At 36.7% G+C, this 13623-nt stretch overlaps 2 protein-coding genes across 4 annotated transcripts; one reads left to right on the top strand and one right to left on the bottom strand.

The window, feature by feature from the left end:
* Window positions 1–3707: 3707 nt before the first annotated feature.
* Window positions 3708–6001, top strand: LOC107750241 (T-cell leukemia translocation-altered gene protein homolog). Its single transcript, XM_016565547.1, has 3 exons — window positions 3708–4057; window positions 4217–4271; window positions 5921–6001. Exons 1-3 carry the CDS (start codon window positions 3847–3849, stop codon window positions 5961–5963), a joined length of 309 nt encoding a protein of 102 aa, XP_016421033.1. The 5' UTR covers window positions 3708–3846; the 3' UTR covers window positions 5964–6001.
* A 755-nt stretch (window positions 6002–6756) lies between these two features.
* On the bottom strand, window positions 6757–10832 carry LOC107750240 (glycerate kinase-like). Of its 3 annotated transcripts, none has more exons than XM_016565545.1 (5): window positions 10747–10832; window positions 9022–9432; window positions 8332–8483; window positions 7778–7953; window positions 6757–7669 (listed from the first exon to the last, which is right to left on the bottom strand). In XM_016565545.1, the coding sequence occupies exons 2-5, from the start codon at window positions 9384–9386 to the stop codon at window positions 6770–6772; spliced, it is 1593 nt and encodes a 530-aa protein (XP_016421031.1). In that variant the 5' UTR covers window positions 9387–9432; window positions 10747–10832; the 3' UTR covers window positions 6757–6769. The 3 variants fall into 3 exon arrangements, with proteins under 3 accessions (XP_016421031.1, XP_016421032.1, XP_016421030.1); XM_016565546.1 differs by lacking the exon at window positions 10747–10832 and adding an exon at window positions 10575–10721; XM_016565544.1 differs by lacking the exon at window positions 10747–10832 and adding an exon at window positions 10240–10376.
* Window positions 10833–13623: the final 2791 nt, after the last annotated feature.

The raw sequence follows: 13623 nt of genomic DNA, 5'->3' as shown, positions 1-13623 counted from the left end.
GTACTTCAAAGAAAATACACTTAGAAAAATACAGTTAAATATTTTAAGCCTCTCACCAGTCACATTTGCTGCCAGGTTTTACTTCTCTGCATGTTACAGCACAGCATTCACAACTCCAAACCAGGTAAACAATACTGAAAGATTATTACTATGGTAAATAGGTTTAATTCCATAATAGGGTGCATGAGCTGCAAATCAAGACTTTCCACTCTTCAGAATCTCCATCCCCTTGTGCCCAGGATGTGTAGGAAACAGTAGTTTGGACCTGATGCTTTCACTAAATGAATAAATATATGAATATACTTTAATGTCCCGTTTGAGGGATATTCATCTTGGACAAGCATGACCTGGCCAGTACACAACATAAAACTCACACAAACTCAAATTAAAAGCTATAGTATACCAATAAAGCATCTCATTTGTGCAATTCTCTATTGAATAATTTAACCGCAGTTGGCACAAAATAATTTTTGTAGCGATTTGAATTGCACATCAAAGTCCTCAAACGTCTCCCTGAGGGTAACATATTCCATGTAAAATATGTGTGTCATCTGCAAAACTGTTCTTAGCTTGTCTTAAAACAGATAGCCTACCTCATACATCTCCTGTATAGGCCATTTCGCTTCCCAACCTACAATATTTAGAGCAGCATACACAAGTCGAGCAAGTTTCGATTTTGATTGGACAGTCAGGTTTCCATACCATGCTGTAATACCATTTCTTATCAAACTCTCAAAAACAGACTGATAGAACAGAAATAAAATCTTCTGATTTACCCCAAATACTTTTAACCTTCGCAAAAAAATATAACCTCTGTTGCAGGGATGGGCAGTATTTCAGATACATGTATTTAAAGGGGTCATATGATGCTGCTAAAAATAACATTATTTTGTGTATTTGGTGTAATGAAATGTGTTTATGCGGTTTAAAGTTCAAAAAACACATTATTTTCCACATACTGTACATTATTGTTTCTCCTCTATGCCCCGCCTTTTTGAAACGCGTCGATTTTTACAAAGCTCATCGGTCTGAAAAAGCAAGGTGTGCTGTGATTGGCCAGCAACGGTCCTCCATAAAATGTGCTGCACACATCTGAATATTTGGGACTACAGCGAGAATAAAAGTTACGCCTTCTTTCTTTGCGTGAACATTTGGGCGGTGTGGTTAACTCTTAACTTTTATAAAGAATATCTCTTTGGTTTTGAGACTTTAGTGTTTGCAACTTTACAGATCTTCTTTATGCACCAAGAGCTTGTAACACTCCAAAGAGAAAGGAAAAATTGAAATCGCATCATATGACCCCTTTAAAATACGTATTTGAAATACAAAATACTATTTTGTATTTTGTATTTGAAAGCCTTCGGCAAAAATCAAATGTAATTTGTATTTAAATACATTTAAGATTAGTATTTTTGTATTTTCAAAATACATAAAATACTTTGTGCTAGTCAACCTCTTTATCAGTGTGCTGATTTTAGTTCAGACACACCCCCTCTCCCCAACCCCAACATTCATCACGTGAGCTGCAGCTGGACAACTCCATTCAGCGTTGGGTGAGTGACTTTTCTGGAATAAGATAAGGTGAGGATGTCATGGTCAATTGTACATGTTGATTAAAGTTAAAATAGTGCATCATTCAGATTTGCCGTCAGTTAACATGAAAGAATAAAAGAGCACTGACAAGGGGAAAAATAGCGTTAGCCAATCAGTTTTAATAGTTAATCGGTTGTTGTTTTTTTATCAACTAGCTTGTCAAATGTGTTTAAAGCATTACTGCATGTTAGGGCTGGGTGATATGACAATACATATCGTGGCGATGATATAAAGTGTGAATCGACGGACATTTTTCTAAATCGTTTACATAGATAGGCCTGTTGGGGTAAGCAAATATATCTGTGTAGCTTTTAGTGGGCAGGAATTAATAATAGAATGAGTAATAGAATGTGATGTGCTTGGTGCAATTGCACTTATTATAAGTGTATATGTGTATGTGTCCTTTATACTTTTATGGCTCTCAATAGATTCAGTGGTTGGAATTGGGTTAATACTCATTGACAATTTCTGTTGCTGCTTTCTGATTACGTTTCTGGCTACATTTAAAATCAAAACATATTGATCATTTAATAATTGTTGTAATGCTAAAATGTTTGTTTTCAACTTCCAAATATGTGTCCAGTGATTGATAGATAAATATTTGATTTCTGAATATTGTACCCTAATTGAAGTAGCTGTTTAAATAGGATCATGATTTTACATACCATTGCATGAATGACTGCCTGACACATAATATATTATTATATTTATGACTAACGATCAAATGATTAAGTAGTTAGAAACTAGTTGCTATGAATACATGTGCCATCAGTTGTCTTCTTATGAATGACTTGTTTGTCATTGAGTCAGTGCTGCTGATGCAAAGTAGGCCCTTTGTTACCAAACACCATGTAACTAAATTAGGATACAATTATGAGTCATTCGCAAACTGTTAAACATTAAACTGTTGGTTACTTTAAAACTAACCTTCATCTGGGAAATCACAGGGATATGTGAATATTTGATCTGTTAACTGGTTGCATATGTCAGATTTATTGCATGACTCGGGCAGAGAAAAGCTGTTGCTATCAAACATTGTTCCCAAACATCAGCGTATTGGTGAAGAGATAGATCAAATAGGCCAATTGATGGATCATGGAAGGTTTGTGAAGAAATTTCATGCTCCCTTGTAAAAGTATTTTTTTGTATTTTTAAAATACAAAAATACAGTAGTTTATTTTGATACTTGGTGTGACTGCTGTATTTTGTAGTTTATTTTGATACACTTACAATTAAGGTATTTGGTATTTTATTTTAAAATACATTTTGATGTATCTTTGCCCAACCCTGCTCTGTTGCAATCTAGAACACAGACTGTTGATGTGAGAAGACCAGCATAATGAACTGTCCCAAGTAACGAACCCAAGTATTTATATGATGAAACCTGTTCAATAATTTTTCCATGTATTATAACTATATATGTACAATAACTATATATCCATCCAACAAATTCTCTTTAAACATAATACATATTCCGTCACACTCTCACAAACTTTAATTTTCAATTATACCACTAATTTATCACATAAGGAGAATCAAAGTCATGAATTTTCATATCATGAACATTTCTAAAATGTCAAAATCATCATAAATTTGATTGCTTCAAATATGTATGTTTCATATGTGGTTTATTCTGTGATGGGAATGACTCTACAACTGTGGGGCAGTCATTCTCTATATATATATATATATATATATATATATATATTCACACACACAAAATAAATTAAATTAGTTTATCATCATAGTTTAAAAGATATATGTAATATAGCCTATAATATATATAATTCATATTATAATTGTCCTAACTTATAAAGTCTTGGTCTGGGACAAGGATAAAACAACTGTCCAACTATAGCCTATATAAAATGCATTTTTTTTTTTTTTGCTACAAAAATGAGACACGTGATCATAAATATACAGTTGATAAAAATGAAGAAACGCCCATGTAGTTGCTCATTTCTATGGAGAATCTTAATATAGACTAATCTTAATATTTTAGAATAATCTAATTTTAGAATAATATACTAATCTTAATATATCGGAACACTCACCCCAGGCCGACAGATGGCGATGATGACATCGCGATTATTTTCAAACCTCAGGTTGATGATCACATCGCTCTGCGAAGAAGACAGCGGCTCAGCTTGGTTTACTTTAAAGATGAATGCTCAATTACATACATTTTCTGAAAGCACTGGCTATCTAGTTTAGAACCAGACACTAGAATGTAAGAGAAAAAAAACACACGACATGGAGGAATCGTGGGATTTTGAATTCTTGTCTCGAATGGTTGACAGTCTGGTGTCCTTTCTGTCCGAATTTGTGGACGATTGGCTGGCCAACGACATGAGAGTTGCAGTGTTTAAGATACTGTTCACCTGGCTCATCATTAGTCTCGTAGCCATCCACTTTGCCTGGAAAGTGTACGGGAACACTGTCAACGATATGTACTACAGACAGGGTGAGTATTTACAGAGGTGCTCCATTATGTTGCTCCACCTAATCAATAATAATTCCTATAAAACGACAGTTGAATACAATTTTGTGACTGTATATACATGTATTTTGCGCCCTTTAAAAGGTAGTAATTGGACTAAATATGATTGTAATAATTCTTCAGGGACTGGAGGGCAGAATGGCGGGACTCCTGACACTGCGCCTCACCTGAGCGGATGGTAAGAATTAAGGGTCCCACTTTATATTGTGTCCCTAATACCTGTGTACTTACATAGTAACTAGATGTGTACGTAGTATGTAACCACAGTGTAAGTACACATTGGTACATAGTATCTACAGCTCTAATGTTTGTGTAAGTACACATATGTAACAACTCACTGAATGGTATGTGTAAGTACAAATGTGTAACAGGACATTGGTAACAACACTTTTTGGTAATGAAAGTACAAATGTGTAACAGGACTAACAGCACTTTTTGGTAAAGAAAGTGTTACACTTTATATTAAGTAAACAATTCCTATGGATTTACCATGTAATTACTCTGATGTTACACCCTAAACCTACCCATCTCCACCCCCTGGATCAAATGGTTCCAATTACTCTTATACATGTTGTTACAAAATGTAGTTATATAATTCCTGTTTCACGAGTACTTAATGAAGTGAAAAAAAGTGTTGTTACCAATGTCCTGTTACACATTTGTACTTACACAAACCATCCTAAAGGGGTTGTTATATGTGTATAGTTACAGAAATATTAGAGCTGTAGATACTATGTACCAATGTGTACTTACACTGTGGTTACATACTATGTACACATGTAGTTACTATGCAAGTACACAGGTATTAGGGACACTTAATATAAAGTGGGACCGAATTAAGTAACCAGCCTTTCTAGTGTTCATGAACGATTGGTTCATTTTAAGTCTGTCACGTGACAAATGAACAAAAGACTTGGAATTTAATTTATCGTTGCTTACTGATTTCCTAATTCTAATTCTGAATATGGCCAAATAATGCGTGTGTGGACGAGTTCTGGGAATTTGGCTATTGAAAAAATATTTAACGAGTTGGATGTTTCTGAACAATTCACTGATGAATAGAATCGTTCGGAGCGCTCCTCGAGTAAACAAGTCACTTGTGCATTTTGTAATAAGCCAGTGTCCTGAACATATATGCTACTTATCAATGGCCAAATAATGCGTGTGTGGACGAGTTCTGGGAATTTGGCTATTGAAAAAAATATTTAACGAGTTGGATGTTTCTGAACAATTCACTGATGAATAGAATCGTTCGGAGCGCTCCTCGAATAAACAAGTCACTTGTGCATTTTGTAATAAGCCAGTGTCCTGAACATATATGCTACTTATCAATATATGATGCCAGTGCTATATTTGCATGATTTTAGGAGCTTGGTGAAGCCTGCTGTTATACCACATCATATGAATGTTATGCTGGTAGGCAGAACATTCTGATGAGTTTTTTTCCACTGACAAGTACCTACATTTTTAACATCTCGCACTATGGTACTATATCTGACGGCTTCTCTTGTGCCTCACAACACATGCTACCCATTTTAGCTTAAAATATGACTGTTTTACCTGCAGGTAGCACATGTTGAGCGGGTAGTACAAAATTTCAGAATACCGGGAACCATTGAGTGAGATCATAGCATTTGAAGTGTACAGAGGATAGACAGAAACATGCTTTAATTCAAATGTAATAAAAAGCACTATTAATAAAACATTATTGAAAAAAGTGGCATGAAATTCTAAACACATCAGTATTTGGTCTTAAAGGTAATTTATGCATACCCCTGTTGTAAACTGCTGTTCCATTGTCAAATCTAATATTTTCCATTTTCCTAGGGAAAGTGCAGCTGGTGATGCCATGAAAACCCACCGTGAGTGATGTACCTGCAACTGGACTAAGATCACAGACACATAAGATGGAGAAAGGCAATTACATTCCTTCAAGAAGACTAAATAATCATAACTTGTGCCAGTGAATCAGTTTTACTTGTGAAGATGTCTGTGATGAACTGTGGTGCAAAACTCAAGGTCCAAACACATGAATATATGCTCTAAAATACCTGACAGAATGGTGCTGTGCACAGGAAAGAAAGCATTAAAGGAGCATGCTGTGATATATAGCAGCTCTGATTTTTTTAGAATGCTTTAATTTATTTGAATTGGAAGCTAGTAGATAGCAAAACTTGAACCATTCTCACACAGTATCATATGACAAAAAAAAAACTGACAGGAATACTACTCAAAATGAAGGTCCCAAATGTTCACATAGTCATCTGGTCTGTATGTAGAAATCAAACATTTCATTTCAGTGTTGTAAGAAAATAGAATTGACTACAGAGATAAAAAGACATCAAGTGTGCCTCTACCATGCTTTCAGTCCAAGAGGTTACTGCTGTCTTTTTGCAGTGCAAATAATAAATACAATTTGTATCTGATTGTGTATTAGTTTACTGTTATTTATTTCATAAGTAAATTGTATTATAGTCAGTGTATAACAATACACATTGAAAAGCACCTTACTTTGGTTCAGGACCAAGCAGGAGTCATCCATGACAAGAAAAAAAAACATTAGTGGTTAAAATAAGAGATATTATGAAAAAATCTTAAAAAGTGAACCACCTTAGTGAAAAAAATATCCCTCCATAATTTTGTTGCTTCCAAACACAAAAGAAACCTGGAGTCAAATTATTGGAAGTCTCTTTGGGGTGATGGTGGCAGCAGCATAGCATGCACATCCATCACATTGGTTCCTGTCAGTCCAGGCATGAGTAACCGTCGTCCTTCAGTGAGCTGTGAGAAAAATGTGAACGAATCATTATTGGTGAGAAAGCCATCGATGTCCAGACCTTGAGACATGGCCTCTTTCATCAATTCCCCGTCGGTGACAGCACCAGCTGCCTCAGTGGGGCCATCCTGTCCATCGGTTCCTCCACTGAGGAACACCACACCACTCTTTACTTCATCACTACTGAGCTCAAGCCCCACCCGCAGAGCCAACTCCTGGTTCCTCCCTCCCCTGCCCTTTCCTGTCAGTTGCACAGTGGGTTCCCCTCCAGCCAGAAGACAGGTCGCACCCCAGCCTTCCTTCCTCTCCTCTACGAGCACGTTCATGGTGCGACACAAGTCCCAGCTTTCTACCCCAACCTCTGGTCCAAGCTGAAGGATCTCTGCAGCGAGTTCTGGAGGAGTTTCCTTTTCTGGGGAACACGCAAAACGTGAGAGCAGCCCGTATAGTCGTGCAACAGAGCGAACGTCACCACATACTCCTGGAGACAGAATGACGGGTCGAAGTCCTAATTCAACAGCCTTACGGCTGGCACATTCAAGAGCAATAGTGTTTGAGCCAATTACGACGTTTAAAACATGGTCTTGGACTTCTTCTGGCTGTTCTTGCACCTGCAACCCATAATGGGGTCTAGCTTTACTAAGCACCTCATTCATAGAGGAAGGAAGAGAGTAAGAGAGCTTATAACGATCCAAGATAGCCCAGACCTTCTCTGGCTTGAAGTCACTCCTGACTGTTGGACCGCTGGCTATCAAATCCAGAGGATCTCCAATAACATCTGACAGAATCAATGCCACTACCTTAAGGAGAATGTGGTGTCAAAGTAAAAATTATGCTCAACTAACATCATGGAGTATTGCTCAAAAAAGTGTGGTGCATGTTTTCTTTTGGTTATGTAATAGTGTTACCTGGGCTGGGTTGGCACATTGGGCAAGACCTCCACCCTTCAACAATGACAGGGCTCGCCTTACTGTATTTAACTCCTGAATAGTGGCCCCTGCTGCTGCAAGTTTTCGTGTCACATCCTGTTTCTCCTGCAAGGACATGGGTGGGGCTGGAGCAGGTAAAAGAGCAGAACCACCACCTGTACATAGATGAATATAAAGAAAAAACATGAACATTTCAAGATCTTTCAGAAAATACACCACATTTCAAATGTTTTGGGTCAGTATGTTTTTTTTTAAACAAAGTAATATTTTATTCAGTAAAGATTTATTAAATTGATCAAAAGTGACAACAAAGACATTTATAATGTTACAAAAGATTTTTTATTTCAAATAAATAAATCTTTATTTGATTAAATAAATCTTTTCATCAAAGAATCCCCCCAAAAATGTATCACTGTTTCCACGCAAATATTAAGCAGTTTTTAACATTGATAATTTTTCTTGAGTGCCAAATTACAATGATTAGAATTAGAATTAGAAAACTGATTCTATATGAAGAAAATAAGTTAGAGTACCAGAGATGAGCACGAGCAGCAGATCTTTCTCAGTCAAACCACTGGCCAGTTCTCGAATACACTCTGCTGACTTCTGGGCATCTGCATCCGGTAAATTGTTCTTTGCTCCTTCCATCACTGTAATTCTGCTGTTTTTCTCAAGGAGCATCTTCCTGTCCGGACATACAAACGAGATTTGCCAAATACAAGCTGAAAACTCTGAAGCCAGTTTGACGTCAGGGCTGCACGACTATATATTATATTTTGCATGAAACCTATTTGCAGGATCAATGAATTTTTCTTGCATTGTGATATTTTCATGGCAATTAAACAATTCCACCCCTAATTCTTATGCAAAAATAAATAAATACAATTAATAAGATGAATGAATGAATAGTACAATAATAGTAAAGAAAATATTCTGGATTTTTTATTTAAATCAGCATAAAGAAGGTAAACCAAATACTTAAAACTGCACAATTTAAATAATAAATCATTAATTAATAATAAACCAATTTCTTGTCACATTACAGTATAATGAGAATATTTCACATTACAGTAGTGTACTCTTACTACATTTTCTGGGCAACCACTGACCAACTAGTCAACTAGTGATCAATTAGTGAAAATCCCAGTTTATTTCTGTATAAATTGTTTATTAAACAGAAGCACATTAAAATATGTAATTTAAAAAAGCACAAAAATACTTACTCTTTTCCATGATTGTGTAGTGTTTTCTGGATACCATGAGGCACACTGACCACCCCTTTAATTAGATGGTCTCCTACAATCCTCTCCGCTTCTGCTGCCATCCCCAGCACAGCCTTTCCAAAGCCCACCAGATAAAGGTTATTGGTAAGTGTGAAACTCTGTCCATTTACAAGTAGTTTGTCTCCATATCGCTCCAGACTCCTGCGGACCACTATGTCCGGCTGCACACCTTCAACCGCTGCAGAAAACACAGCCCGGGCTCGAGTGTCTAATGACGACATACTGCGAGAGCACAATGATGCTAAGCTCACCCGCAGTGGGTGCTGCAGGTGAAAAAAACGTGAGAGAGCAATAATCTGAGCCATAAACCAATCAAACTATCCACATCAGATGAAGAGAACCACTTAATGCCTGAGGGGATAAAGAGAGATAAAACAGACAGATTAGTATCACTAAATATAATTGAAAAATATAATTGACCAACAAATGCCTTATGTTTGAATTTTAAGAAACCAGTAGTTAAAGTATTCCTTACATCAGTATAACACACTGACAAACCAGCATGAAAATTACAGCTTTCAAATTCACTCTGATGTCTAAACATCTTCATGTTATATGCTAGAAAGCATTTTTCTGATATGAACAGCTGCAGATATACAGATTTAATAAAAATTTTTTTTACATTTTGTAGATTTGGCGACTCTAAAATATTTTCTAAAATATTTCATATTTTCAGTGACCCAAAAATATTTAATGTTTTCAAAATTTACTCAAAATACTGGTACATTTTGGGACTGAGGCAAACATCTTCTGATAATTTCCCAAGCTGGAAAGGTAGAACAGTAATTAACTGATGCAGATGATCTCAAAATATTGACTAATTATATCATAAAATGTGTGTTATATTGCGTTATATTGTTATATTTTGTATTGTGTTATTATTTGACATTTCCTTTATATTATTTATCATATTTATTGAATATTACAATCAGAAATAATGTAACTTGGGCTGCATAGGCTATGCAGATTAAAATGCTTAAAGTTTAAAAAAAAAGGCTGAAAAAAAAAGCTTATAAGACAGCCACAACTAAATGACCAATTGTAGTCAACTAGAAACAAAGTGAAAACATAATACTTTCTATCACAATATCAGTGTCCTTGAGATCCCTTTTCAAACACCATCCTTGCACAGCCTTCATTGAGTTTATGAGAACGTACCTGCACACTGTTCCTGGCAATTCTGAAGCTCTTTTAAGAGCTGACAAAATCATTAGAGAACTGCTTATACACTAGAGCCTATGTACTGAGTGAGAAATGATTGACTACAGTTGACCATAGAGCAGAGAGAAGTTTTCGAGCTAGCCAGTTACAAGATGTTTGTGGATTCATCAAGAGTTCATCCCAAAACAGTAGGAGGAGGTGCCACAATAGCCTTGTGACACTTAAGTTAAAGTCCAGTAATGGGGGTGGTCAGTGTTTACACGTCTCTGGATGCACCACCCTTGTAGAATGCATTGAAAACACACACATTTCCACACAAAGGATTATTTTACCTCAATTTTTCCTCCATACTCCAACATCTGGTCACTTCAGACATAGAAAACAACATAAAAGTCTAAATAACGTCTTAGCGTCATTTTAATTTGTTTATCAGTCATGCCAGGTTTACACATTCATAATTCTAACGCCCCCTTACTCTGCTTGTTGTGAACAAGATTGACTCACATGACGAAAGTCCCCCTCTCGATCAACAGGGAAATAGACCATAGTTCACGAACATAGACTGTAAAAAACATGCCAATGCCACTCCATCTGTGAATGAATCTTTTAAATGAACGAATCGTCTAAAACCCCGACTCGTTCAGTGAAGTTGGCGAGTTCGTTCGGTAAAGTAACCAATGAAAGGCTCCTTCACAGCCTACACTCGAATGCTATTGGCTGGAACTACAGTCAAGGCAGGAAAACGAGTCAGTAGAGATCAGGAACGATTCGTTCGCTTTAAAGATTCATTCACGAACAAACACGATAACAAAGTGACGTTAGTTCTGCAGATGCGAAATTATTAACAGAATAGTTCATTTACCGTATTTTACACGAACACATTTATTATCACGTAGGAACTTTAACTTATTTTGTTTACGATTGACAGTGCACATCTTCTATGTTTAACAGTGCGCCTGCGACAAGTGGCCATCTATTACATTAATAGAAAGTTGGAAACTCGAGTTGAACGAAAATCAACATATATGCTACTTTAGCACTACAACGTTAATTTGCTTTGTGTAAAAAGACTGTTCTAAATAAGCAATGACGTATTTTCTTCAAAAGGTGGCAGTATTCAATAAGTCAGCTAATACAAACCGAAAACTATGACGACATACATTTGTAACATTCGCAACGCGTGAAATTGCACACTAAAGTATGTACAAATTTAGTCATACTTCACAGTTAACGTTAGCCTATTTTGTGTCACCAAAACAACGGAGGTGACAGCGTCATACTGTGTATGACATCATTCTTCCTGTTATCAGTGTCTCCTAGCTCCATCTGTTACTCACACCCATGGGGAGAAGAATACAGTACAACATCACAAGCCCTCATTTACAAGTACCAAACAACTTAACAATCATTTTCATTGTGCAGGAAATGGGTAAGTGGAATGTGTCCATTTTCATGACTAAAAACCTGCATTCTAGTTCATTGTCTTTTTATATCTCAAATGTTCATGGATGATCCAGGGAACATATGAAGAATTAATTTGCAAAAACCGATAACTCCATTGTTTTTTTTTATTTTATTTTTATTGCGCATTCCAAGTAATATCAATCAAACCGCAGTTGGGTTGTTTTGATTAAGTAATAATAACATAAAGGCACAATATGTAAGATAAGCGTTTGAGAGAGGCGGGGCATAGAGGACCTACAATAATGTACAGTATTTGAAAAATAATGTGTTTTTTGAACATTAAAGCATGTCAACATATTCTGTTACACCAAATACACAAAATAATGATCTTTAAAATAGCATCATATGACCCCTGTAAGGTTATCTATAAGGCAGTGTGCTCCAAAACAGTGACAAAATTCGCATTTAGAAGATATAAGCATTCAAAGCTTGCAGTTCTTCACTTCCGCCAAAACGGCTCAACGATTTTTTTGACGTCACATCGTACTTCAGCTTCTGGTTTCGCGCTGTGTCACGCTAACCACCGCACGGCACTCACACCCTGCTCCGGTTCAGAGACACAATAGCACGGAGGAGGGGCGGGGCGGGGCTGCTTGATATGTCCCGCCCTGTCTTCCTGTTTCAGTTAAAATGATGTCAACAGATAGAGTAACGCCAAAGAGTATAGAAGCTATACTTTCTATACTCTTTGGTAATGCTGCGTGTTTCTAAGCATTTCAGGGGACCTTAAAAGTTCATTAAAAGTATGCACAGCGCAGGGGAAAAGATTTCACTCTATCGCTTTGTTCTAGGCACGCTATTCAGCGCCATTTGGAGCTCCCACCCCGTTTTGGAGTTCCCGCCCCCATTTGGAGATCTCCGGGCTGCAGTTATACCCTTCTCGCTTCTGCAGTAAAACGTGAACTCGTGATGCCTTGAAAGTGGACAAAACCGGCTTTTTTGACAAAACGTGTTTAGGGCTCAGATCGCGCTATATGTGGAGAATAATGCACGGCTATCATCTTTTTTTTTTTAAAGTGGCGTTTATCGGGTTTGCAAATTAACTCTTCATATGTTTTCTATGAGCCAGAACTTATAGCCTTAAAGGGATAGTCTACCCAAAAAATGCAAATTCTGTAATCATTTCCTTCTCCTCATGTCATTCCAAACCTGTACTGCATTTCTTTCTTCTGTGAAAACAATTCTTTAAAATATAATTTTTTTGTGTGTATTCCACAAGAAAGCAAGTCAAACAGGTTTAGAATGACATGAGGAGTATATGATGACAGAATTTTGGGTGGACTATCCATTTAAGAGAAATCAACAGTCATCGCTTCAGTTAGCAAGAAATTAATCTTAAATTACAAGTGTTTATATTGTTTAAGGTAATTTGCCGTATTTATCATGCCATAATTTGTCATTTTATAATGTTTTATAAAATTCACTGGCATATTTTTTTAAGTAGGCCTAGGCCTCTGCAACCGAAATTTGATGGACACCATTAAAGGGGTCATATGATGCTGCTAAAAAGAACATTATTTTGTGTATTTGGTGTAATGAAATGTGTTTATGCGGTTTAAAGTTAAAAAAACACATTATTTTCCACATACTGTACATTATTGTTTCTCCTCTATGCCCCGCCTTTTTGAAACGCGTCGATTTTTACAAAGCTCATCGGTATGAAAAAGCGAGGTGTGCTGTGATTGGCCAGCTATCCAGTGCGTTGTGATTGGCCGAATACCTCAAGCGTGAGACGGAAATGTTACGCCCCTCACCATACTGTTGATGCCGTGTCCCGTGTGCCGTGTCCCGTAAAAACATTAAAACCCATTACAAACGAGGCATTTGTGCATCCAGTGGGGACATTAATTACGGATTATAATGACGCATCGCGCCGCGTAAACATAAAACCATGGCTGCATTTGTGATCGGAGAAAT

Source organism: Sinocyclocheilus rhinocerous, unplaced genomic scaffold, assembly GCF_001515625.1.
Source record: "Sinocyclocheilus rhinocerous isolate Xijiao unplaced genomic scaffold, SAMN03320098_v1.1 scaffold963, whole genome shotgun sequence".
Classification (NCBI taxonomy): domain Eukaryota; kingdom Metazoa; phylum Chordata; class Actinopteri; order Cypriniformes; family Cyprinidae; genus Sinocyclocheilus; species Sinocyclocheilus rhinocerous.
Note: the sequence above shows the minus strand (reverse complement) of the source record. Positions and strands in the feature narration are given on the sequence as shown.

What these genes read in the sequence shown, in the direction of transcription:
- LOC107750240 (XM_016565545.1), bottom strand. Translation starts at nt 9,386, where the DNA reads ATGGCTCAGATTATTGCTCTCTCACGTTTTTTTCACCTGCAGCACCCA. An exon ending in CTACACAATCATGGAAAAGA is followed by an intron (nt 8,484 to 9,021) that starts GTAAGTATTTTT and finishes ATGTCCGGACAG; the next exon opens with GAAGATGCTCCTTGAGAAAA. An exon ending in AATGTGCCAACCCAGCCCAG is followed by an intron (nt 7,670 to 7,777) that starts GTAACACTATTA and finishes ATTCTCCTTAAG; the next exon opens with GTAGTGGCATTGATTCTGTC.
- LOC107750241 (XM_016565547.1), top strand. Translation starts at nt 3,847, where the DNA reads ATGGAGGAATCGTGGGATTTTGAATTCTTGTCTCGAATGGTTGACAGT. An exon ending in CGATATGTACTACAGACAGG is followed by an intron (nt 4,058 to 4,216) that starts GTGAGTATTTAC and finishes ATAATTCTTCAG; the next exon opens with GGACTGGAGGGCAGAATGGC. An exon ending in GCGCCTCACCTGAGCGGATG is followed by an intron (nt 4,272 to 5,920) that starts GTAAGAATTAAG and finishes CCATTTTCCTAG; the next exon opens with GGAAAGTGCAGCTGGTGATG.